This window comes from Malaclemys terrapin, chromosome 19, assembly GCF_027887155.1.
Source record: "Malaclemys terrapin pileata isolate rMalTer1 chromosome 19, rMalTer1.hap1, whole genome shotgun sequence".
Taxonomy (NCBI): domain Eukaryota; kingdom Metazoa; phylum Chordata; order Testudines; family Emydidae; genus Malaclemys; species Malaclemys terrapin.
The window spans coordinates 12,162,789-12,190,281 of record NC_071523.1 but is presented as its reverse complement, the minus strand read 5'-3'; the positions used below and the strand labels follow the sequence as shown (position 1 = coordinate 12,190,281).

The 27,493-nt window shown below is 41.2% G+C and overlaps 1 protein-coding gene across 6 annotated transcripts in view; it reads left to right on the top strand.

The window, feature by feature from the left end:
* The window catches only part of KIF1B (kinesin family member 1B), a 139,108-nt gene that overhangs the window by 44,668 nt on the left and 66,947 nt on the right, over positions 1-27,493 (top strand). For 3 of the 6 annotated variants that reach the window (XM_054008925.1, XM_054008921.1, XM_054008926.1), the window contains exons 7-19: positions 400-511; positions 1,641-1,718; positions 2,537-2,602; positions 6,176-6,251; positions 6,548-6,626; positions 7,212-7,354; positions 10,946-11,079; positions 14,729-14,808; positions 16,428-16,503; positions 22,608-22,687; positions 23,353-23,459; positions 24,836-24,919; positions 26,586-26,766. In XM_054008925.1, coding sequence (XP_053864900.1) covers positions 400-511; positions 1,641-1,718; positions 2,537-2,602; positions 6,176-6,251; positions 6,548-6,626; positions 7,212-7,354; positions 10,946-11,079; positions 14,729-14,808; positions 16,428-16,503; positions 22,608-22,687; positions 23,353-23,459; positions 24,836-24,919; positions 26,586-26,766 — 1,296 coding nt within the window. Of the gene's footprint in view, positions 1-399; positions 512-1,640; positions 1,719-2,536; positions 2,603-3,456; positions 3,475-6,175; positions 6,252-6,547; positions 6,627-7,211; positions 7,355-10,867; positions 11,080-14,728; positions 14,809-16,427; positions 16,504-22,607; positions 22,688-23,352; positions 23,460-24,835; positions 24,920-26,585; positions 26,767-27,493 lie in introns of all 6 variants that reach the window. The other 3 variants (XM_054008922.1, XM_054008920.1, XM_054008919.1) reach the window with 2 other exon arrangements.

Genomic DNA, 27,493 nt, shown 5'->3' with positions numbered 1-27,493 from the left:
CATTTTATTGATGCCTTATGTTTGCAGTAGCTTTTGGTAAAATACGTTAGTTGCAGTTCCTTCTGGTAACATGCCTTTTAATTTTAGTTTTCTCTGTATACAAAAATACCGTGATAAATCAGTTAAAATAAAATCTACTTCTAGCCACCCAAAAGGTGAGGAAGAGTAAAGTTGGCCTGTCAGCCATACTCTCTGGTTGGTTAATCCATATAGCAGGCTATGGAGAAAGGAAGAATGATGTAAGGAGACTGGTGCAGAGGGAGGAGTGGGGGTAGCATTAGGGAAGCACAGGTAATTGTGTAGATTGACAGTACTCAGTATAAACTGTTCAGATAACTGTAGTTGCAGCATGGAGCCAACTGATCATTTAAAAAAATGAATGTCTGATTTTTTTATTAGGACCGTGGCAGCTACAAACATGAATGAAACAAGTAGCCGCTCTCACGCTGTATTTACGATTGTCTTTACTCAGAAGAGACATGACACAGAAACTGACCTTTGCACGGAGAAGGTAGAGGAGTGAGGAAAACTGATCATCACCTTAATTCTGCTTTCAATTACTTCATTTTACTGGGGGTGGAAGTAGGAATTGTCTCACATCGTGATGTACTTCTCAGTGGGGGAGAATTTACTTATATGCCATATCAACCCTGTCAGAGCACTTTTATTACTGTTATGTTTTTTTGTTTTGTTTTCTGGACCCTGTTCCTAAACTGCGTTTGAAGTAGTGGCTGAGATGGGGGAAGCAGGCATGGCAAAGATATAGAGGGCGTGGGCTGGGGAGGGGGTAGGAAAGTAGACCCAGCAAGAAGAAAGATGGATCTGGAATGAGCTGGGAAATAAAATTTCCTCCTGCTTGTACACAGAAGCTTCAGTGTTTCTGCTTGGCAAGGCCTAACTAATTGATGCCTCGTTAACTATCCTCCGCAGCCTCTTTCAGGCATAGGCCTGCTTTAGTGATACTAAGGCAAAACAAAACAGATGGAATTTGCATGCTAAAAGGAAGTACATTCTGTATGAGTGGAGTTGTTTGGCCTTGCTGTTGGTTTGGGTAGTGGAAGAGCAAAGAGGCTCTGTATGCAAAAGTGACTATATAAAAAATGAACCATTTTCACATATCTGATCCCAGTGTGTATTTAGGTCAGATCTGTTGAAAACCAAAGTTTTTCCCTCCTGAATTGTTTTGCCTCTTCAGGGTTATGGGATAGTGGCCTGCATTCTATTCTGCTGTTGTTCCAGTTCCTTATTACTGACTTTTCATATACAAATATGAATAAAACATAGCATGCCTTTTTTTCTTTCTAGATCCTAGGTTATTTGCAGCACTAGCTATTAAATTATCTTTTGACTCAGTTTGCTCTGGAAGTCCTTACATACTTATGAAACAATATTCTTTATTTTAGCTATTTTTCAGAGTATAGCTGCACTTTAAAACAGAATGTATTTATCCTAATGCAGAAACAACTTTGCTTCTCTGAAATTGATTGCCAATAAAAACAGTACAGCTGTAGAATCTGTAGCAGGCTATCATGATTTTGGACAGTAGAATACTTCATGAATCATGAAGTAATCAGACTTATTTTTCTCTTGTTCTAATTCCACCAGAACTAGTTCTGACTATTGCTGTGTTCCCTCTTTAGGTCAGCAAGATTAGCCTTGTGGATCTAGCTGGGAGTGAGAGAGCAGACTCAACTGGTGCCAAAGGGACTCGATTAAAGGTAATGGGATTGCATTGGGCCACTGCTGTATGAGGGAGAAAGGAGAAAATGGTGTATTAGTCTGATGTCTGAAGATAATCTTTAGTTATTTTCTCCTCCATTCATTACTTAATAAGCAAAAGAATATAAAAAATTCAGTCCTATCAAAGATCCAGAACTTCAGCCCCATTGATCAATGATGCTGTGGAATAGTAACAATTTGATTTTTTTTTTTTTTTTTTTTTTTTTTTTTTTTTTTTTTTTTTTAAATCTTTCTATGGCTGGTGTAATGGGTATGTTACAATAGTCCTTTGTTCTTGAACACATTAGCTATTGTGCAAAAATGAGACCTCTTCGGTATGCTATCTAGAACCAAAGAGGCCCCCTATTTTCAGAGACTGTTTGTTCAGTTGTGTGATTGCATGTAATTCTCATATTGGGATACTTAAAAGAAATACATAACACATGGCATGAAAATGCTTGTGGGTTCTGTTTTAATTCTGATATTTTAAAATATCTACCTTCGCCTTCACTAATATGTGCGATTTTTATATGGTGGGTGTAAGGGTTATTTCTTCATGAAGTAGCTTTTTTTAGACTGGTATCCCATGTTTTGGTCAAGCTTTAGATGATAAAATTAGTGGAGGTACCTGTGTGATAAACGAATGTTAAGACCCAGATAATCATGGCAGTGTGATCACAGTAAAACTAACTTTATTGTAAATCTAAGACATCTACTTTCACAATGACACTTGCCATGATCTGCAGCTCCTTTTAGTCTGGACCAGAGTTCCTGTTTGAGTAGTGTGAATCACCACATCAAATGATTGTCTTTCCAGGAAGGAGCGAATATCAACAAGTCTCTCACAACACTTGGCAAAGTAATTTCAGCCTTGGCAGAAGTGGTAAGTACAGTATTGCATCTATCTAGAGGAAGTTGTCATCTTTTCAAACCTTCCACTGCTTGGTAATATTCTGGAACAGCAAGAGACCATATAATCCAACAAGGCCCTTCCATCTACTTTGCTAACCTCTGTACTTGGCCAAGTTGAGCCTTTTTTTAATTTTATGATAGATACATGCAAGGTTGTTAATATCTATTAATCTCATAGGTTCTGGTGCAGGACTTGCTCGCAGTAAGACAGGAGCATTGATTTACTTAGCTAGGAAGAAGCCGTGAAGTACAAATGTTTGTAGGCTTTTGCATAAAATTTGTAAGAAGTAAAGCAAATAGGGTACATGTTTACATATTGAATGTTGTGATTTTTTTTTTTTAAAAGCAGCAGACATTTTTTGATTAAAAGAAGAGCTTTATACATCCTGTTGGGAGTTTGCTTGATTTGAATGATAAGGGGTCGTATGCAATCATTTGGTCTTTGGGTTATTCTACTGTAAAACTGAAATTTTATCCTGATGACTAAACTGCTGGAAAGTATCCTATAATCTAAACAGGTAATCATAGAGTAGCATAAAAATGCTTTTTCCATTGCAGTTGCAATGGGACAGCATGTTGGAAAAGCTGCTGCTGTGCACTTAAGTTACAGAAAATTTAACCTTTGGGACAGTCTGACTGGACTTAACAGTTTTCTAATTAATTTAAGTGCTTTCTGGGAGATTCAATTCTCATTCATTTGGTTCCTCAGAAAAGCCATATTCAATGCATATCCTCCAGCATAACAATTGAAATGGTCTAGTCTGTCTTGTTCAGTCGCTCATCTTGTGTTCTTTCTTCCTCTTCCTTTAATGCTTTCAACTTTAGGATAACTGCACCAATAAGGTATGGTGGGGCTGAGTAACCTTGAATGTTCAGTCCTAGTAGACTGATGTAGAGCCAGATGCGCTTCACCTGAGAAACCAAGAGCAGGGATCTGTCAAGAGCTTCCATGACAATTTGATTTGGGTTGTAGACTGAATTTTACTTAGTGAAGAGGCTTATTGGCATGACCATGAAGTAATGAGGAAAAGCAGTACTAAAACTCGAACATTTTTATTTTTTGTTAGGGTTGGAGAAAAGAAAAAAATGCAGGTGTAATGAGTGTTTAAGAATAAATACAATTTTATACTACATCCCTGCTCCTGATTTGTGGGTGACGTTTTTCTTAAGAATACTTAATATCTTAACGTCTTTGCTTACTACAAGTGGTTTCCCGTACTCTTTTCCTTCACACGAAAGGATGCCTCACAGGTTGCAGTTTATGCTAACCTTATAAAATTGCTATGAAAATTTACAAGCTTTGATGTGCAGTTTTTACTCATTTTACTTGTCCATCAAAAGGTTACTCACCTGAGGCAAGTAGGGGGAAATAATTTTTATAAGGCTGGTACTCCCTTTTGTGCAGTAATCACCTTTTGAGTGTTAGTAAGATGACTTTCACATAACATCTAGTCAAAACTACTCTTGCACAATCAAATCTTAAATTAATAGTGTCTTGTAGAATTAAACTTTTGGCAGTTCTTGAAACTAGGTGTATGTCTGCTAATCTCCCTCCCTGCTCTCTTGCACATGTCAGCAGATGACAAAGGACCCCATTTTGCAGAGATCTTTCATTGATGACCCCTAATCGCTGCTCATATATCAAAATCAAGTTGGGGAGCTAAGAAGGGTGGGGAATGGAAAATATTTACAGTGGAACTTGTAGGGAAGTCTGTTCCTTGCCCGCAAAGGATTTCTTCTTATAACCTTTTATAAAGACCTTGATTGACAGAATGCTGGAAGACTTGGGGAGCTGTCTGCATTGTGAGCTTGTGTTTTGTTTGAGCAGTCCCCAAATCCCACTAATCTGCAGCCAGGTACAAGGCTACTTAAAAAACAAATCATAAAACGAAACACCCTTTGTGCTCATGCTTCTAATTTCATTGACTCAGTCTTACTGTCCTTTTTGACCTCTCCCTTGTCCTCACATTTCCTAATCATCTTAGCGTTTTCCTGAGTCACTTATTAAATGTCCTTCCACCTGTGTCCCTCCAGCCCTGTCTTTCCAAATTGCTTCTCTGGCTTTCCAGAAAAGCTTAAAGCCCAACAACCTGAAAGGGAAAGTGGGTTTTAGCTTGAGAGCCTTTCCCTTGTGTATTAAGCTTTATTATTGTCTAAACTTAAAAATCCTGATACTAGTTCTGGAGAATTTAACCACTGTATGGTTTTTTTCTCCATATGCAGAATAACCCTTCCTTTAAGGAGTATTCTGAGCAAGTCATGTGGACTCATTATCCTTTGCATTCCCACAGTGAGACTGTCAGGAGAGTTTAAAATTGCAACAAATAAAATATTTATCCCACCTCATGGAGTGTTAATTGCAATGGCATTTAACATCCAAAGGAAACATTAGTTCTGTGTCTAAGTACAGGTTGCATGGGATTTTTTTTAAATGATCTAAAAGTCAGTAATGTTTCTGTGTGGAAGCAGGGCTGTTCATCCTGTTTGGTTCCTTCACCTGGGTCCACTTACATAAACGTTTATCTTATGCTTTCCAATTAGTTTCTGATTGTACTTTAAATTTGATTTTAAAAAGTAGCTTGTGAAAACACTACCTAGGTGGATCACTATTTGGTGGAGCAGGGATAATGCAGCCAAAGCACTTATATTGTTATTTATAGATGAAGGAAATAACAATGAGAGAGTAAAGTAGGTGGGCAGAACTATTAAAAGTAAGGAAATGGAGGAACTACATTTACAGGGTGTGTTTGGTTCACCTTATGATGTCGGTGTTGGTAGTGTTTAATTTTCCAGTCCTTTGTTTGGCTCATAGCATTAAGATGACCAGATAGCAAATGTGAAAAATCAAGACACTCTTTTTAGGAGGTGGTGTGGGGGGTGGAGGTATACTTGTGTATGTAAGGCAAAGCCCCTAGTATCTGGACAGTCCTGATAATATCTGGACATCTGGTCACCCTACATAGCATCCACTGTCTTCTATCCGTTTAGAGTTTATACCTCTTTCATTTCTCATTTCCCCTCTTGATCTGCTCTCTTCTAATCACATGTCCCCAACTGCTGCTTTCTCTGACCCTAAAGTTGCTTTATCATCTTCATAGCCTGTAATATACCTCTTCCAAAGGTCAGTACAGTAGCCCTCCTTTAATTTTGTGTATGGAATCTGATGCAACGCTTTACCAGCCCTGTTGTCTAGCATCTTAATAATTTTCTCTTCTGATGTGTGCTCTGATTCTCTCATGTGCATAGCAGCCCCCTTCAGCTGCTGCCAGACATTGACATGATCACCCCAGATTCTTAGGCTGAAAGTCGCTGATTAGACTGCCACAGAGATAAGTTCAACTTATTAAGTTCAACTTCTTCTTCCAACCTTGTTCTCATTGCATTCAACTTTCTACAATAAACTGCATATACTTTTCCATCTCCTTGAAAGATTAAAGCATCTAAGAAAAGAGATCAGTTCAATTATGATTTCTGCCTTTTTCCTAAACTCAATTTTTCATTTTCCAGGTACTGTTGTTCAGTAATAAGTGTGTCTCTTTTGTAGAGTAAGAAGAAGAAGAAGACAGACTTTATTCCATACAGGGATTCTGTGCTAACGTGGCTACTTCGGGAAAATCTAGGTATGACTAATCTGACTCTGCCAATATTTCCCTCCATTTTCATGTGTTTCATAGCAATTTTCTGCCTCAATCCATTGTATGATATGAGTATTAAATATGTCAGTATCTATTTTTAAGTCATACTATTATTGTTACAGGGTTTTATTTACTCTGGGTTTACTTACTACTACTTTGTGTAATTTTGTTGAACACTGTAATATGGATATTGTTTAGGCTGGGAAATACTGACATTCAAGAATATACTCATTACAAGGTGCCAGTGCAACTTCATTTAAAACCTTGCTTGTTCATTATAGGTGGAAACTCCAGAACTGCCATGGTTGCTGCTCTGAGTCCGGCAGATATCAACTATGATGAAACTTTGAGCACTTTAAGGTACTTTTAGCCTCTAATTTGGAGTGGAAATGTTTGGCTTTCAGCTCAGGTATCTAGGTGCTCATCCTTCCTATCGTGAAACATGCATTAGGCAAAACTGAGCGTTCCAGGGGACTACGCTGTGTATTGTAAAATCCATCATTCTAAAGTGAACCCCAGTCGTGTGTGTGTGTGAGAACAAGAGGAGAGGGTGTAGTTGCTTCACTTAATCAGGTAAGATTTAGTTTGACCAGTTCCAAGTTATCTGTACTTATAGATGAGGATGAAATTTCTGTCTAATGGTGCAAAAGAGAAATAATCTTATGCATGAAGAGAACCCAGTTTAAAATGGCTTCACTGGTAACACCTAAGCCTGATTTCTCAAAGGTATTGAGTACCTAAAACTTCAGTGGAGTCTGAGTAGCTGGAGCTTAAAACCTTTCAGTGTGACCCCTGCTCCTTACTCTACAGCACTTCTGAGGTAAAGCTGCTTGATCCAGCATCTTGTTAATCTGAAATAACAGCAGGGACTTGTATACGACTGTAGAGAGTTGCTGTATATGTCCCATATAAAACCAAACTAGTATGTCTTTTGACTGCTTCCAGATATGCAGATCGTGCAAAGCAGATCAAGTGCAATGCTGTTATCAATGAAGACCCCAATGCCAAGCTGGTGCGTGAGCTGAAGGAGGAGGTGACGAGGCTCAAGGATCTCCTGCGTGCCCAAGGGCTAGGAGATATTATTGACAGTAAGTGGGTTAAGCAGTCCAGTCCTTTCCATCATGGGGCTGTGCTCTGCTGCAGGAACTAAACTAATTACCAAGGCCCTAGAGCTGGAGAAAGCTGGGTTTGTGTGGGAAGGGGGTGTAGTCATTAAATTTCAGTGCTTCACAATTTAATTTAATTTTTTTCACATTGCTTTGGTGAGTGGTTGTCTCTATCCCCTTCTGTAAATAACATGCCCTAGCACCTTTTTATGTTCCTGCTACATCAGATTCAAACTCTGCTCCTCTGTCTCTTGCCTGCAAAGAAAAGTTTGAGGATCCTGTCTTGGATTTGTCCTGTTTTTCTGACCTTCACCTCCAACACAGAAAACAAGCTAAAATCTTCCATGCTAAATTCTTTGAGAATTTGGGCTGTGACTTAATTCCTTTTACAGGAGATGCCTTGAAGATGAGTGTTAGTTTTTGTGGCAAACTGGTTTTCTTTTAGTAAATAATAGAAAAAATCTCTGTTAAAATGTATGCAAAGAGTGAATGTTTTTTATCTGACTTGTGGTGCTTGTTTTCCTGTGAAGGGAAGACCCTGATTTAATCACAGGCAATGTGAAGTGTGTAACTTGTATATATCTTCTATTGTTATTTGTTCAAGAGAATAGATAAAGAAAAAAAACTCCGCTCAGATTCAAAAGTGTTCAAATTTGATGCAGTCTTTGTTTTAGGTTGAAAAACAGAACTTTCTGTTAGATTGGAACAAATCAAAACAAACATTTTGATGTGAAATTGAAAACTGTTTTTGTTCTTTCAAATGCCAAGTATTCTCTTCCCTTCCTGTGTCACCGTTGATCCTGAACTTTGACCCTTCTTGTATTTCCCTCTTGCTTCCCTTCAGTTGATTCAATCGGAGATGATTACTCTGGAAGTGGAGGCAAATGTGTGTATTGTGTGGTTCTATAGCTCTTACTTGCTAATCTGCTTCTGCTGGGCCAGCTTTTAACTGAGTTTTGCATGCCAGCATTCCTCACAGGGAAATCCCAGACAGAGCAGTTACGGCAGAGTCTATTATCTCGTGAAAATGAAATGAACCTCCATCTCCCTTACTGAGCCATCCTTTGGTTAAAGCACAAAGTTGAAACCACTCTTTAATATGTCTGTTGCTTCCTTGTTTTGGGGAGACTGAGGATGGTTATACTCCAACCTATTTTTTTGTTACAAATAATGGTTCTGATTTGAACTTCCAAAATCTATTTCTTTTAGAATATTTTTTCAAGTTCATAAGTTAAACCGGTTCCCTTCCCCCTGGACCGCTAGCCTCATGACTTATTTTCTTACCCAGAATGTGTCTTAATATTTTACATTTGAGAATTGATTCTTTAAACTAAAGGAAAATGAAACAATAACCATTTCCTCCAAGGGAATGTTTCTTTGATAGCCTCTGCACATGTGTGGGGTGCTGGGTGCCTTGTGCTGATAGCAATCTCTTTGTTTGAACTCTTATTTGTCTTTGGTATTAGTATAGCTGCTGTCTAGAACAGATTGGTTTTCCTCTGAAAGAAGGAATCTTAATGTGAGGAAACTGATAAGGATTAGATAGTAGGCTCAGAGAATAACGTTCAGTATAACAGCACTTTCCTTTCTGACCTCACCAACTATTTCTGTGAAAGGGAATGTACCTCCTTCTTTATAATCCACCTTTAGAAAAATATCTTGCTTCTGTGAACCGATGGATTCTCTGTAGATTTTTTGGGGGGGTGGGGGTGGTGGGGGAGGCGGCAAGTCCCAAGCAGACTATTTTGTTTTAGACCATGCCTATGCCCTTTTCAAAAGCCCTTGCTCACCCCAAAACAATACTGACTGGAAGAGATCTGTCTGAAATTTCCTGAACTCAGATACTGGTAGTGTAAAGACTCAGCCTGGCCTTCCTTTTTTGGTGCTGCTTAAAGCTTGTTGCCTAAAAAACTGTCATCTCCGTGAGCAGCTGCAGCATCACCCAGAGAAATGTGCATGATGTTAAGAGAGAGGTTCTGTATGGACTCAGCAACAGCCAAAGTGATTGCAAATGCTACCTCCTTTGTCCCTTGGGAGTGCATGTGCCCACTGGCCTTTCAAGACCCCATCCTTCCTGCTCTGTCCTACCTGCTTGCCTCCACCTGGCAGCTCTCCCTCTTCTGTATTTTTCCACTTCCTGTATCTGCAGATGGCGGTTTTCAAACTGAGTTGATGGAACTACTAACTACAGGGCTAAATTGGTGTGAAATAGGACAGAAGGTTTATGTCGGCAGGATTGGTCTGAGTGGGAAGAGAGAAGGTGTGAGGGGGGCTCAGCGAGGCCGGAGCTACTTAATTGTCTAACATCTCATGTTAGCAGTCTTTGACACACAAGTGAAGTTTTTGTGAGGTGTATTTGGATTGGATTCAGATCAGAGTAGGTGGTCTCTGGATAACTTTTAATGGAAGGAAAGGTACGCAAATGACCTGTATTTTCTACTTTCATAGACATCTTCAGGCCTCCTGGGTTTTCAGTATTTAGACTATTAGAGCTGCCTCAAATTCCAGGCATCTCTTAAAATGCTTCCCTGTGTTCATTCTAAGTCATGATCAAGAGACTTAACAGTGCCACCTCTTCAAGCCATTTGCACAGGTATCCTAGCAGAAAGGTAACCTGTTATATAAGAAGTGGGCTGTAGTCCACGAAAGCTTATGCTCTAATAAATTTGTTAGTCTCTAAGGTGCCACAAGTACTCCTGTTCTTCTTTTTGCGGATACAGACTAACATGGCTGTTACTCTGAAACCTGTTATATATTGTGGATCCTTTTTTCCACAGCAGATTAGGACAGATGAGATGTAATGGTATAAACGTGAGCCAATGCTCATATCACTCACCCTGTCAAGGACTGGATAGGTGGTTACAGCACCCTGTCCTTGGGGAACTTGAGCTACAGGCAATTATAGTTACTCTTGTGCTCTGTGTAGCATCTCAGCAGACGTATTACCTTTGGATACTGATTCAGCAAATCACGATTTTTATTACTGTTTTCCTTTCAGATTCCTTAGATATGAGTTTGATTGAACTGTGGCTTAGGCTTTTTGGTCCAGTAGTACATTTCCTGATAACTGGCCATCTCGGTTCCCAGCCTTCAGCCCCACATTGCTCATCACTGTGACAATGTCCGGTTGTGTTAGAAGGCTGAAGGTATCATAGGAATAGGGCAGTGCACAGCTGTTACCTAGATCAGGGGGATTCTTCCGGTTTACAGTGTCTTGTTGAGTGTTTGACTTTGTTTTGGCAGGAGTTTACTGGTAACATTACTTTACACTGGAGTCCTTATTTACAATTCTCAAGGACTGAATGCAACTTTTTATATCTCAGGGATATTTATTTTAAAGGATTTGTTTCAGAACTGCCATCTAAAACTATTAATCTTGTCTGTGTTGCAGCTTAAATGCTTTCCTCTTACACTAGTGTTTCCTTCCTTTTCCCCTTTTCTCTGCTCCTTGTCTATTCCTTTCTGCCTTCCCTTCTGTCTGTCTGTCTCACCCAGATCTGAAAGATTTTCAGAACAATAAACATAGATACTTGCTAGCCTCCGAGAATCAACGCCCTGGCAATTTTTCCACAGCCTCCATGGGGTCCCTCAGTGCATCTCCATCTTCCTGCTCTCTCAGTAGTCAGGTGGGCTTAACATCTGTGTCCAGCATACAGGAAAGGATCATGTCTACACCTGGAGGGGAGGAAGCCATTGAACGTTTGAAGGTATGTACCATTGCAGACTGAGCAGGATGTAATTTTGGCTGGCTGGGTAATGGGGAGATGTCTTCCTATGAAAACATGACCTGTGCCTTTCTATTTTTGCCCTTGCACCCCAGAAAGTGCAGCTGGGTCGGACAAGTTGGGGAGTGGGTTCATGTATAAGCTTTTCATTCATGAAGATCTGGGCTTGATTTTTGCCTTCAGCCACTATGCAATAAACTTGGCAAGAACAAACTGTAATCCAAGTGCACACTTGCTGACAATCTTATGTGGTGGTAACAGAGGATTGAATAGCAGAGTAGCCAAAGGGAGTTTTGGGAGGCCTGTTCAGCATCTCCCTGAACTGGCCAATGCAATCAGCTTTTAAAAAAACCTAAATGTACCCAAACTAAAAAAAGAACAGCATAACCCTGTCACTGTCTTCACCCTACCCCCACAGATTAAAATGTGAAGCACACAGAATAGCCTGCTTTATCCAGACAATAGAAGCCTTGTCCTAAATGTGTGTGAATTGAACAGCATCAAAAGTGCATTACAGTGAAAGGTTTCTTTCATTTTTACCAAAGCTCCCATCCCTCATGGGTGGATGAGTGGGGGAAGCCGGGTATGTTGAATGTGAGTGTTGCGTTCTCATGTCTTTTCCATGAGACACTGCCTGGGGGGAGGGGTTTGGATGGGCTGGAATACACGCTGCACATCCTCCTTCCATTAGAAACCTGCTGTTGCCATGGAGATAATGGCGCTGTCTCTGCGGTCCCCTGACACCAAGTCACTGAATGACGTCTATAAACCAGATTTAAAAAAACAATTCATAAGGTGGTTTGAAATCTGAGTGAGGCTGCCAGGAAAAGTCACTTCCTTTCCTATCAATATTCAAGGCAACTTATCCTTGTAAAAAAACATTGGGAAGAGCAACACAATTTGTCAACTTAATGACTCCAAGTATTGAGGGTTTCTAGAGCCAAAAGCAAAATGGAGGCATAGAATTAAATTTGTGGATACCTTTATTTTTGCTTCCCAGTGGGATCTGGGCAGACTAGCTTTTCTGGAAGAAGAAAGAATAAGTGGTGAGGGGGGAGGTGTGCCTGTAAAATGATTTCTGGATTCTCTTACACAGATGTGATTTCCCTGTTTGAGTGAGATTTTTGATGACTTCCACTTTGCTTCATTGTCATCCATTCTGCTGTAATCTTAAGTTGCATCAGAGGGTAGAGAAATAACCGTTTCTCTCAATTCAAAACAGTGGATGGAGTGGTGAGAGCAAAAAATATTCCCCTTTATCTCCGTCCAGAGAGAAGAAATGGTCTCTTGTGCTAAAGCTATGTAAATGCTGTAGCTATTGAAAAGGCCCCTGTGAAAAGCTGCTTGGGGGAGGGGGGGGGAGCGGAAATGCTGCCAGAGAAGCTGTTGGCTTCAGGTTTGTAAGCTGGTGCTGGAACCCTCTTACCGTGGTAGTAAATGCCACACTGAATCACACTGATTATTGTGGGGGCTGGGGAGCTACTAATATCCTGCTCAGTCCTCAGTACCAGAGCGAGAGAGAATTGAGCCCCCCATTCAGCTTGACACTCAGAGCCTCATTTACTAAAATTCTTGGACACTTGACAGCCTATTGCCCAGTGCTACTGGAGCTCTTATCCCAAACTTTCTATGTGAGTGCTAGCCCATTGATTTGGGCTAGGACTAGAAGGGCTGGACTAAAGACAGAAGGCCCTCAGAATTCATTGAAATGGATGCCCATTTTGGGGGCCCAGAAATGGAATGAAATCTGGAAGGTAGTTTAGGAAGTCAGTTTTTAATTGCCATGCCTCCCTTGTAGGGATTCTCGAGGGTATGAGGGTTCTGTGGCCTATACTTGGCTTTAATGGTGACAGTTGCCAAGGATCACTTTAATGTTGGCCAGCCTGTATTATGATAAGCTTTTGATCTGAATATTTGTCCCCATACAAGGGCTCTGAGTCCTTGAAGAGATTTTATCATTTAAAATGTATTCTTTTAATACAACTTTAAGGTGAATTGAGGGAAATTTTTCCCTTCCCCCAGCTTTATTCAGGTGAAAAGTCTGTGTATGACTTTTTGCATTCGTTCCTGGGTCCCTAAGGCAGCAGTGCAGTCCACTGAAGCATAAATGGTTTAACTCTGCTTTTTCTTTTATGAATGGAGAGAATTCCTCTGGGGCAGACGTGTTCATTTTTTAATGCTGCTTTTTGATAAATTTTCAGTCTTCTATGCTGTAGCTTTCGGATGTGGTCTCTAATATTTCCATAATGATCAGGATGTTTGTGAGTGTGTGCAGGGGGAGAGGGAGCTGCATTCCTAAAGGTTTACATCACTAGAGGAGCCTGGAGGGTGATTAAACAATGGGAAAAGGGAGGCTAATTAATGAGCTTCCGAACTGTGTCGTTGCATCCACCCCCATCAGTGGTTCAGCCTGTTGCACAGCACTGTGGTTGGTGCAACCCCGCAAAAGGCTACTCTTGGTAAACAGCTGGCCACAGCCCTTTGCAGCCAGCTGTTCACAATATATTTAAAATATGCTCTTTGCTTATTTGCACATTTTTGTCCTTGAATGTAGCTTTGCTGAGGAAGTGTAAGTTAAGGGCTGAGGTTTATTATGAAATAGCTTCGACTAGAATATCAGTCTGACTGGCTGAGAATGCAGCACAGATTCCAAGGTGAAACTGGTTAAAATAGCCCCTTCCTAAGTGCAGCAAGTACATACCAGGCTGTGTGGTTTGTATCATATGCTGCAGGCATTTGACTTGTCACCTTGTCCATTATGATTAAGCTGATTTTGGGGTATGTGGCATCCTTAACCACACCCTGTTGTGTAGTGTCTTTGGCACTCAAGTTATATAGCTCCAGAAATATGCAAGAACAAATAACAAATGTTATAATGACACCCATTTATATAAAAAGAACAGGAGTACTTGTGGCACCTTAGAGACTAACAAATTTAGGGTTGTTAAGGTGCCACAAGTACTCCTGTTCTTTTTGCAGATACAGACTAACACGGCTGCTACTCTGAAACCCATTTATATAACACTTTTCATCCAGAATGCTCCAGAATACATTACAAACTAATTTATAGGATGAGATACTAAAATCCAAGACTTATTAGCTATTATGATATTGAGACTGCTACAGGCAAAAAATTCTCAGTAGACAGGAGCTGTTCCTGCTTTGTCTAACAAGATTCCTTTCCTGGAGACTTAAACAGCACCCATTATGTCTTGAGCATATAATCTTCTGGATGCTTATAACCCAGTGACTTGGAATTGGAGCTGCTTGCAGGTTTTTTGTAGCTAATCACTAGGCTGGTCAAGCCCTGGCCAGTACGAATGTATACAGTTTTGGGAATAACAGTTGACTTCAAAGGTGGAGGTTCTTAGCTCTTGTAGGTTCCTGCAAAAATGGGTATTGTAGGAGGAGTCTGGGTTGCCCAGAGATGCTTTGTGTTAATAACTTTGCATTGACAATGAGGCTTAAAATTAGCACTTGAGCATTTGCTGCTGGGTCCTCATAATTCTGATCCCATTTAGGTCTGCAATACTTGGTTAGCCCTGGTTCTTTGAGATGTGATGTGTTAAATTGGGGGGGCTCCATATCATCCCCCTTCAGTCTGTTAATTCTATACTGGGGTTTTACACAGGAATCAGAGAAGATCATTGCAGAGCTGAATGAGACATGGGAGGAGAAGCTGCGGAAGACTGAGGCCATTAGGATGGAGAGGTCAGGAGCAAGAAATGCTGTGGATGTCCTCTGGGTGGGAGGGGGAAGGGGGGGGGGGAAAGGAGAGAGTATAGTCAAAAGCTGATCTTGCCCAAGAAAACCAGAGTATTGAAGCAGCTAGCACACTTCTTGGTGGCATGTCGTCTGCTCTTTGTATTCCACTATGGCAGGTGAATGGGTAATGCAGACAGAAGCAGTATTTCAATATCATACCTCAAGGACACTGCTTAGAATTGTCATAGAAGATACTCCTGTTGGGTAAGGGTGGGACTGAAGCAGCATCTAGAGTTGCAGCATCAGCCTTCTGGGGTTTCAATCCAGGAAAGCACAGAAAAGAGGATGGGTCATTAGCATCTTAACTGTCTTTGAATTTTTAGGGTGATTTCATCTAGTGGAGGGAGTAGACCAATTGTAGAATGAACCAGAAACATAAACTCAAGCCTTGGTAACTTATCTAGCTTCTATACTCATTTACCATGAATAAATATTGCCATTTAGAACAGATCTTAGCTTTTCCTGAGGGATAGGCAGATTTGTGGAATAAATATTGTAAAAAGTGCTCACTCTTGTGATGTATCATTGCCTGCCCTAAACTGGAGTGTCAGACCTGCATAAGTTCTGCAGCCCTTTGTGTTGTGGAGCTGAAGGATAGGAGTTAATCCTGTTGCATATGTAAGATACCACCCTGGGCTGGTGGCCAATCAGGATGCAGGCTGGTTGGTAGTGCAGTACATTATACAATGACTAGGGCCCACCAAATTCATGGTCCATTTTGGTCAATTTCACAGTAATAGGATTTTAAAAATAACAAATTTCATGATTTCAGATATTTAAATATGAAATTTCATGGTTGTAACTGTAGAGGTCCTGACCCAAAAGGGTGTTGTGGTGGTGGGTTACAAGGTTAATGTAGGGGCATTGTGGTATTGCTATCCTTACTTCTGCACTGCTGCTGGTGGAGGCGCTGCCTTCAGAGCTGGGCAGCTGGAGAGCAGCGACTGCTGGCTGGGAGCCCAGCTCTGAAGACAGTGCTGCCACCAGCAGCAGTGCAGAAATAAGGATGGCATGGCATGGTATTGCCACCCTTACTTCTGTGCTGTTGCCTTCAGGGCTGGGCCCTCAGCCTGCAGCTGCTGCTCTCCAGCCGTCCAGCACTGAAGACAGCAGTGCAGAAGTAAGGGTGTCATGGTATAGTTTTGCCATCCTTATTTCTGCACTGCTGCTGGCAGGGCGCTGCCTTCAGAGCTGGGCGCCTAGCCAGCAGCTGCTGCTCTCAAGCCACTGAACTCTGAAGGCAGTGCAGAAGTAAGGTTTGCAATACCATGACCCCCTTCCAATAACTTTGCAACTCCCCCGCGATCCCCTTTTGGGTCAGGACCCACAGTTTGAGAAACACTGGTCTCCCCCATGAAATCTGTATATTATAGTGTAAAAGTACACACAAGACCAGATTTCACGGGGGAGACCAGATTTCAGTTTGTGATGCATTTTGCGAATGTGAGTTTGTGAATTTGGTAGGGCCCTAACAATGACTGATAAGGTGAAACTTTGATTTGGATCAGATTTGCACCGGTGGGGTTACAAAGCACCTCCATCACCTCTTGCTTTCCTCTTTGTAGGGAGGCCTTGCTGGCCGAGATGGGAGTTGCCATTCGGGAAGATGGAGGAACACTGGGGGTCTTCTCCCCTAAAAAGGTACAGAATATTGATGATAAATGTTGAGTCAATTCTGGAAGAGGCTGGTCAACCACCATTAACATAGAGCAGGGGTGGGCAAACTTTTTAGCCTGAGGGCCACATCGGGGTATGAAAATTGTATGGTGGGCCATGAATGCTCATGAAATTGGGGGTAGGGGTGTGGGGGGGGGGCGGCTGGGGATGAGGGGTTTGGGGTGCAGGAGGGTGCTCTGGGCTGGTACCAATGAGTTCAGAGGGGGATTGGGATGGGGCAGGCTGTTGGGGCATGCCAGGGGGCGGTGAGGGCTCTGGCTGAGGGTGTGGGCAGGGGCAGTGCACAGAGCCACCTGGCCACACCTCCGCATACTACATAGCAACTGGAGGGGGGATCATGCTGGCTGCTTCCTGGGAGCTGCACAAGTCCCTGATCCCACTCCCCGGCTGGAGCTGGGCAAACCCCCACTCGCCAGTGGGAGCTGAGGGCCAGATTAAATGGTCTGACAGGCCGGAAGTGGCCAGCGGGCCATAGTTTGCTCACCTCTGACATAGAGGCTGGTTTCTTCGTAAGCTACAGAGACGCTATAGTGGTCTTTGGCCCCCAAGTAATGTATACCTTTCACAGAGTTTTTGGATAACCATTAGTTGCTGGGGTAAAAGCTACCTTTCATGATTTATACTACTTTAAATTTCTGCAACACTTCAGTTTTGAAGGCCCTTAGTACTCTGTATGCAGGCAAAGTAAAGAATGATGTTCACAGTGCCTTCTGCTGATTATTAGGGTAGGCAGAATGTATTATACATGCTAGCCTCAATTTAGAAAAGAAACTGGAGCAGTATGAGAAATACTGTAAGACTCTTAATGTCCAAAAATGGCTGAGAGATCTAATGTTCCTTTAGAAAGCGAACACTTCTGAGAGCAGTATCTCTTTGTCTATGCTAGGCCACCGATTCAGCATTGACTCAGATGTGCTACCAACTAGCTTGCCAGCACCACTTCCTGCAACAACTGTTGCTTAGTAATGCTGCCATTAAATCACATCCCAAGATGTTCTGGCTCCATTTTCTTCATGAAACATCCATTAATTTGTCACTGAGCATTCATAGTCATGGAGGGGAGCAGTGGTCCTTTAGTCCATATCAATAGTTCTACTTAAGTGTTAGTGAAAGGTGAAAGAGGCACAACTATGGAAATATGATAAATCTAATGCCACGTGAACGTTTTCATGAGAAGAGGGAGCTGTGGGAGGAGTTATCCATGCAGTGAACACAGTAATTATTAGTTACAAGATCTGAAATGGGACCTTTCTCCCCCCTCAAAACAAACCTTAGCCTAGTTTTTCGATTGAGACCTGGGCATCATTACCTAAGTGCGTAATAATAAAAAATCTGAGAACTGCAAGTGTTGTGTTAACTGGGACCCTTCTGAAGACTTTGCACAGAAGCCCGGGAGGGCAGATTTATTGATTTGCCTTTAGCTGAAATGATATGTTGTTTTTCCTGATGTGTTTAAATGAACATGTTTCACTTACAAATGGTTTTGGTTTGTCCTTTGCAACTTACTACTAAAGCATCTAAGGTTCATAATATTTCTTCAGTCTCGTGAGACATTTCCTTGAGGTTTTTTTCTCTTCTCTCACATTGTGGATCATATCACCATGTAGATTTTTCCTGAGAGGCCATCAACTCTGTTTAATGACTCTCTTGATGCTTTTTCAGCTGACCAGGTTTGTGTATGAAAGCTGTTAGGGATGTGTAGTTGCTTCAATAGAAGTTAGCAAGTTCCGCCTGTGGAAATATGTACTAGAGAAAATAAACCCATTAGACCACTGATCTGTTACTAGTCCCCTCTGCTTCTGTTCCTTACTGCCTGTCTAGATTAGTTTTTATAGTTCTTCCTGTGGTAATTGACAGCTGTAGCTGTGAAAGTATTAGCGCTCTAGATAGAAAATTAGAATGTTTTATAAACCTTTTTTACTTCAGAGGCACTAGTATGACTCTATGATACTTCATATTGGTGCCCATCTCTGCGGTATTGGAGAACTTCCATAGTATCTGTATCAGCTTTACAAATCAAACGACATAAAATTGTCTGTCCAGTTCCTGAATGAAACGAGATCCACATCACAAACATAACCATCTCCACAATTTGCTCTCTTGATGGCAGGGTACTGTTTGAAATGAGCTGTGGAAACTGAACTATACTGTCCACCCTGGAGGGGTGAGAGTAGGGGAGGTCCTTCTAGATCCTTGAACACTGGGCATGGGACATTTGCACTGATGTCTATGGGCGTATCTATTGTGCCAAAAAACAATAGACTTCAGGGTGGTTGAATTGCCCATTTTACCAGTACCAAAAACATCTTTCAAATTGCCAAACTTTCTTGATTAAAAAGCTTTCTGATTTATGGTTACCCAGTGACAGGGCAGTCTGACTTTCATTAAAATCTAGTATAGGCAGACCTCGACTTTATGACGTTTGACTTGCGCCGAATGGCACTTTTGACATTTCTGAATTGACACCCTGATTCCACTTAAGACCATCAGTTTTGACTTTACGACGCTTGGTCCTGCAATGGATTGGATTGTGGTTCTGAGTTATGATGTTTCGATTTACGACGCAATTTTCAGGAACCAATTGTGTCATAAGTCTGAGGACTGCCTGTGCACCAAAATACACACATCTAAACCACAAGGCACTTTTTTCTAAATGTCCATACTGTGTAAATCCCTTAATGCTATTTGTAGTAGCTGAGCTCTCGTGTAGGATTTGGCGTCTTTCAGTAGATTACAACAGCAGTTCCTAACTCTTCTACAGCTCTAAATGCCTTCCTGTTGCTCACTGAGCAGCGGTAATGCAGTGTGGCATATCTTCTCTTGTAGTCTTTGGTTAGCTTTATCTTTTTTGGGATGAGGAAGGGTCCTGTTTAATTTCTGTGCCCCCTCTAACTCTGTCACTGGGCCACAGAGGCTCCCTTCAGAGCAGATTATTCCATTAAGGGTTGCTGGTAAGAGGAGTCACTTCACTCTGAACACACTTCCCGAACACCCACTAGGACTGCTGGAGGGGAATCCAGTCCTCTATGCTCTGGATCCTTGGAGTTTCAATCTTTGGGAGCCTGAACTGAGTCCAGCTGCTGCCACAGTTTTGGGGTCTCTAGACACAGTCTCAGGGCTCAGACTTTCTATCGGGCACCTCTGCTAAGTGTTGGAACCCACTGTCCAGCCACCTAACTCCCAATGCTGACCCTTCAGATGCTCTGGTGTTTAAACTCACCCCTCCCCCAGAACTCCACCGTAAAGGTATGACACTTCTGGTTACATTTAAACTCTCTGTGGCATACAGTAGTTGTGAAGCAGTCAATACACACACACAGGCTTTTTGCTCAGTCTAACACTCCTGTGCTCTTATCTTTAATCATGTAAAGTACAGGAGAGTACAGTTCATACAAAACAAACATCTGCAACAGTGATATCCCTCACTTTCTATCTCACCCTTCCCTTATGAGCCCTTGGAGAACCATCTGAGTCCAGGAAGGCAGGCAGTGTGGCACTCATTCAAATTGTACCCGGCGGCTCCCCCGTTAGGCTGGCTGGACCAACCCAGAGCAGTGTTATGTGCCAGAGGCAAGGTTGCAACGCTTAGAGCAGGGAGCTGAGCCCAGCCAGCCTTGTGGGACTGGAACTGCTTCAAGTGGGACAGAGGGCTTTGTGGGGCAAAGCGGGGAAAGACCCGCAAACCCGAGGACTATTTAGAATAGTGGTTCTCAAACTTTTGTATTGGTGACCCCTTTCACACCGCAAATCTCTGAGTGCAACCCCTTATAAATTAAAAACACTTCTTTATATTTAACACTGTTCTAAATACTGGAAGCAAAGCATGGTTTGGGGGTGGAGGCTGATGGTTCGTGACACCCTCCCATAATTGAGAACCCTGATTTTAGAAGATATGCCACATGAAAGCAAACAAGCCATAGAAAGGGCAAAAGGCTGTACATTCAAAATGGAGTTTGCAGCCTGACACACACATGGTTCATAATCTCACATTCAATTCATAAATTGTACAGACATATTCCCAAATTATCTGACTTGCTCCTCTCTGATCTCTTGCTGGTTGGTATGTTTTTTGTGTTGACGCTCAGCCTATCTGCTCTCCTATTGACTTCTCTTAACTTTATTCTTTAACCTGCATGGTGCCTTGCCTTGGCTAGATTTTCACACCAAGGCCACAGGACTTGTTTGATTCCAATGGGACGTTTTCACCAAAGAAGGTTTGTTTTAATCAGTTTAGATTTTTGTGAAGTTCTAAACTGAGATCTCTGGCTGCCTGTAGCAGGAAGTGTCAATAGGTTAGAATTTTTCACATCAAATAGCTCGAAAACAGAAGCAAAAAGAGTATCTCCTTTATGAAAAATTTATACAAAGGATTCTCATATATTAGGTACTATAAAACAGAAAAATAATATATCCTGCCAACTTTGTATTTTTCTTTGCGTGACTATGCAGATTTCACCCTAATGTGTACTCCGATCATTTATTTTTTCATAAGAAATCCTGGATTTCTGAGTGCAGTAAAAATTTTTCAGTGTATGAATATTTATTTACTAGTAAGTGCTGTCATTTCCCCTTTATTTCCATTTATCGTTTTCATAAATAAACCCCATTCAAAGTGAATTAGTAAATTGATATGTGGGTACTTACATGACTTCAAGGTCACTTTCTGCACTGGACTGACCTCCCATATTTGTTCAGCTAACTCCCCAAAATTTTGAAGCCCAGAAACAATTTATTGTTGGATGACATAGCTGCCTGGGCATTTTGACTTTCTTGGACAGCAAAGGATTTTTTTTTTCTCTGACCCAGTTTGACTGGGTCTGTAGTCTATAATCCTATTTGGTGCTAACAGTAAGCCAAACACCATTCCTTTCAGACACTGTGCTCAGTCCACACTTCACTATGGACAATATGAAGTCCTTGTTTGTGCTGAAGAATGCTTTTCTCAATGGTGGCTAGTGGGCGCAGTTTTAATTTGACAAGGCCTGTCCCATCCCTGGGGCCATAGTTCCTATTGCTAGTGCACAGGTGCCATGTAAATACTATACTTTAATTTCTAGGTGAAGGTTATTGCTTTGTCTCTCACAGCATGCATCAGCTCAGCTGTCTTGTCTCATATCATAGAATCTCAGGGTTGGAAGGGACCTCAAGAGGTCATCTAGTCCAACCCCCTGCTTAAAGCAGAACCAATTTCATTTACATATCAAAGGATATGTAAATATCCTTTGAGCTTCCATGAATTGTATGCTATTACACATCTAACAAGTAAACTTCTTTTGGAGTTACAATAAACTGATGGACATTCCTAAGGGAATGACCCAAACAGATCATCTGCTTACTAATACAGTTGTAGGTTACAAGAAACTGGCTTGTTAATATTTTCAGTGTCCTTTGGTCTGATTCTTGTTTCTTACCCTTTCTTTTGTGTTCTTTAAACTGTGATTTGCTGCTATCTCATTGGCCAGATTTTCACACCAAGGCCATGTGACTTGTTTGCTGATTCCAGTGGGGTGTTTTCACCAAAGAAGGTTGGTTTAATAATTGTAGAGACTTAAGTTGAGTAGCATAGTAGATGAAGAGATTCTTAGCTGCTTGTATGAGGAAGCATCAGTAGTTTAGATATCCTTTCCAGGTTTACTAGCTCTGGAGATGGAGCATAAGGAGGGTCTGTTCTTTATATTTAAAAAAAAAAAAAAAATCCACAACAATCTAGCATTTTCACACCAAAGCATATGGAAGAATGCTGCTGTTGAACTTTCCCTCCCTCTCACCTTTATCAAGATTTACTGAGACAAGGAATCTGTAATTCTTCAGTTTAAAATATTTTCTTCACTGCATCCTTTACCTAGAATATCAGCCAACTGGAGCTGTTAATCTGATATTTGTCCCCTATCCTGAGATGGGTCTCTGCCTGTGTGAAAAAGTTTGCATTTAATTTAGAAATGTGGTTTTTTTTGGAGAAATCTGGAGTTTCACTGATATATATGATGAAGTGGTTTGGTTCCTTTACCGTCTCCAAAGCTGTTGAAGGTACTCAGCTCTCAATTAACATGTTCTGTATTTTGTTGCAGACACCTCATCTTGTGAACCTCAATGAAGATCCACTCATGTCAGAATGTCTACTTTACTATATCAAAGATGGCATCACTAGGTGAGATTTGGCTCTACTACACTTAAGACTTCTTGTTAAAGGGACATCAGTTTAAATTACACTTCTCTGTTGAACTGTTTTACCTGCTGTTGCAAGTAACACCTAAGATTACCATAAATTACAGATTAGAGAAATATATTTAATTTAGTTTAATAGTACAGTGTATTGTCACTCAGCTTCCCTAGATGTTTTCCACTGGGTCTTTCACAGAGCAACAAGAAAGAGAAACCACTTTGAAAATATAGGATGGTGTAATTTATAGTAAAACCATATAAAATGGTTGGGGGACTTGGGTAAGTGGAGTACTCAAAACTGCTCAGCTCTATAAAACTGGTTGGATTTCTAGTGTTGCCTTAAATTAAACTGAAAGTAGTTCTCCATTCTTGTTTTTTTCCACACTTCTCCCTTTTTAAGCACATCACTCAAACCCAGGTATATTATTTTCTTGGCTAGCAGTGTAAACACACGCTTAATGAAATCAGTCCTTGTTCACATGCGCAAGATTAAATTTAAGGATGCATTTTCTCCGCTCTTAAAATGTAAGGGATAGATTTAATAGTCTGTAGTATTTTATTCCCACCATAGCCAGAAAAATATATCTGCTGTATGGGCTATAGAGTAGACAATGTTTGAGTTGTGACTAAAATGCTTTTTATTGGGTGCAGGGTTGGACAGGCAGATGCCGAGCGGCGACAAGACATTGTGCTGAGTGGGGCTCACATTAAAGAGGAACACTGTCTCTTCCGAAGTGAGAGGAACCACAATGGTGATGGTGAGATGGCACTTACAATTCCTACGTATAAATGCAGGAGTAAGCGCAACTCTCCCCATGAAAGTGGTCTTCAGCACTGGATAGTTTGAGTCTTTCAAAAAACTGATCTCTGTACTAGCAGCTGTGGTCTGAAATGTGTGTCTGAAGTGTGGAGGGGAGAAGAGCTGAGAGGCTAGATGGGGTTTGAATAGCCCTTGTGCATCAGATCAGTGAAGTTATTTTCTCTGTGGGTGTAATGACTTAGTTATTGGAGATGAAGCTATAACTATAATAATGCAGTACTAAGATTTTACATTTTTGTACTACATTCATTTGGATCAGATGGTAGCACTCTTGCTTTGGGCCAGCATTCATATCCAGTCTTGATCCTTTGTGTTGTGACCAGGTGGAATGTGTAGTACAACTTAAACGAATTTTACACTGTTAAAGGTGCTCTTCTTTGGATGAGACTATAAATGGTGTTTCCTTCTGTCCTGCTCTGGGTGACCGGGTTGCCTCTTGAAAAGTGGAACTGAACCCATGATAGGGCTAGTCGGAGGATAACAGTGGGAGCTCAGGAACACCTGAGTTTTAATCCTGGCTTTGACCAAATCCCTCAGTGGTCTGAGACAAATCACTTACCCTTTGCTTTAGTTCCATCACCTATAATACAGGGATAATACTTGCTTATCTTGGATATTGAGAATTTAGTGTTTATAAGGGGTTATTTAGGTTATTGCTATAGAAGTATTTAACTTTTACTTGCTACAACTCTGGAGTCTTAGCCAACGTTCCTTCTAGCTGCCAGTGGTGTTACTGAGGCAAATATGATCTAATCATGAGATGCTGAGCCCCTGTGACTCCAAGTTATTTCAGTAGGAACAAAGTGCCGAGTAAGTCTCAGGATCAGGCCCATAATGCTGGTCACATCTGCCTACAATAATTGCAGTGCTGAAATCAATTACAAAGAAATGAAAGTGCTGATGGGTGAAATGTACTAAGTTCATTATTCAAACCTTATAACAAGGCATGTATGTGCCTGACCAAGGTTTGGGCAGTGCAAATATCCAGTATGACAGCACAGTCATTACACCTGTGAAAAAACGAGGAGAAAAAACAAAACAGTCCTAGCAAATGTGTTACATGGATACCTGTACTACCTGGGTGGTCAAATACTGGCTGAAAAACTGCGCCACTTTGTCATGTGCTGCTATCCATTCCTAACCAGGATGTAATATCAAAGAATAATCTCCCTGGAATCTTTGTGGAGGATGTAGGGAGCAGTGCATTGTCTGCTTATATGCAATGTGTTGGTAGGCTTTCTGCATTTCCTCACTGTGGGACATTCACTAAATAAACTGAGTTCTGTGGCATTAATGCTGTTGTGTTTCTTCTAGTTATTGTTACTCTGGAGCCTTGTGAACGGTCAGAAACATACGTCAATGGCAAGAGGGTTGTACAGCCTGTGCAATTGCGCTCAGGTAAGAGACTTCAGAAGTGTGAGGTTGTTGGTTTTTTTTTTTTTTTTGGACAGATTGTTCCTCAGGAATTGTCCATACAGGATATTTCATGTGGGACTAGTGAAGAAAGTTGGATGCTGTTAAAGATAAGGGATGTATTATTATTATTATTTTTTTTTTTGTAGTGGAGGTACCATATAGGAGTTAACCTCATTTTCGCCATTAGTGACTGTTCCTGCTTTTCTTTTTCTCAAGCCCTTCAGATTGCAACAGCTCAAAGATGGACTTAAATGATCACTGCAACATAGGGCACTCTCTGCTTGCTTCTCTCTCCCTACATACTTTGATATTCTTCCAGTATGTATTTAGCCAAGACTGCTGCCCTTGGCAGTTGCAGTGTGAGAGAACAGACAGACTGCCAGCTGCTGATGGAAAATCCCCAGCTTCTCTGGCACAGCTAAGATGTGACCCCATGCAGGAGTACAACAGTGACTCTCCTTCCTTTTTTAACTCTACTAAGTAACCTGGTTAGATCTCCTCATGTCTCAGGGGCCAGGGAGAGTGGCTTTCATAAATTGTGAGTTTGAGACCAGCAGGGTTCAGTTTCTTCTAAATCATGAGCATATGTTCTTCTAGTCCTGAAATGCAATCTAGTGCAATGGAGTCTGGAGTGTAAGTGGGTGCTTGCAAGGAATTAAGTGCATCAATTTCAGCAGAATGATGGTCGTGTGGATGGGAGTTGGTTTCCAGTCTCTCTTCCAACCATCCCACTCTTTTGAAAATGCAGGTGCAAGCTGGGCATGTCTTGCTACTCCTGTTCTTTCAAGCTAATTTATTTTTATAAATAGCTTCCTATATATCTTTTCAGTGCCTATTTCTTGACAATTACATTATTAAAACTATTGATTAAAAATCATTAACCTCTTTAGAAGGTGGTTGTTTTACTAGTAGGTTCACAGTGACAGTCTTGATTGCTCTGGAGGTTCATTTATGTTACATGGAGAGAGCAGAAGTATTTTATCAATTATGCTAGGCACTTGTTTTAAGTTTCCTGTACATCTGATTCCTGTAGCACTTAGATGCAATTCTTGCCTTACCACTTAACTGTGGCTCTTACTTATGCTATGGAGAATGAAATAAATGTCTCCCCAGAAATTCCACTGATTAGGACTTAAGTAGAAACTTAAGTGACATATCAGGCAAATCTCTACTTAAAAATGTACAGCATCCATTCTTCAAATGGTTGTGGTTAGATTATCTAAAATAGAAATGTTTGTGGGGTGGTTTTTGCCCATGATTTCTGCACCTCTTTTACAAAAATTAGTTGACTAGCTTACTTGTTATAGCTGTCAGTCCATCAGCAAGTCATTCTTTATTTTGTGGTATGGTTCTGCAGGGGTTTAAATCTGGCTCTATAGGCAGGTTTTCTTATGTGACATTTTCTGGGGCATGCAGTGGGATGTACAGTTTAACCTCCTCTGCAATAAGTAGGGTGTTCCTTTTGCCCATTTGGCCACCTACTACTAAAAGTTTAAATATTGTCCAAATTCTCATTGGGAAATCCTGTCTTCTGATGCTCTGGTTACCTAAACAGCTTAGAGTAAACTTCATTGGATACTAAACTTTGTCTCAACCTGATTCTGGAGTTCTTACGCTAAAGAGTTAATTTTTTATGTTACTGTTTTAGGAAATCGTATCATCATGGGTAAAAATCACGTTTTCAGATTCAACCACCCTGAGCAAGCACGAGCAGAGAGGGAGAAGACTCCATCAGCTGAAACTCCCTCTGAACCAGTAGACTGGACATTTGCTCAGAGAGAACTCTTGGAGAAACAGGGCATTGATATGAAGCAGGAGATGGAGAAGAGGTAAGTGGACTAAACTAACTGTTGTTTTACTTGGCATGTCTGATATATTTCGTTAGACCTGTTTAGGGTGGCACCAACTCTTACACCAGTCTGAAGTTAATGCCTGCTTTTCTCTAGGAAAGACTGGTTAATTCCTACTTCCCTGTGAAATGAGGGCACCAGAGACAGACTTTGCCTCCCACTTAAAAAAAAAAAAAAAATCCAGACAAAGCTAGATTAACACAAACATATGCCTCTTTTGTATCGTAGAGTGTCTCTGAAAGAAATTTGCCCACATCTTTCTATGATCTAAAGCTGTATCTGTCAATAAGGCCCTCTGCTCCCAAAGTGGAGGATCAGGACACTTGCTCATGTTTGTACCTCTTTTATTTTAGGAGTCTACTTCTTTAAACCTCCATTTATTGCCCCCCCCCCCCCCCCAGCATCAAATTTATGGTCAAAGCAGGAAGTATCGGGGGAGCAATTGGATGTTCTCTTGGCACATCTGTTCTTAAACTGCATAATCTTCCAGCATTCCTTCATTGTCAATCTGGGACTTCCCTGAGTTTTGCCTCCACAAAGCTGTCTGCTCATAAGGGTTAAGAGGACCAGAAATCACTTAGATACGGTGCTCTACTGACGGAGACTGCTCCTTTCCTTGTATTTGGAGGAAACTAAACTCCTGGGTTGTTAATAAATCAAACTATTAAATATACAAACTAGCAATAGTACTTGTGACTCCTCATAC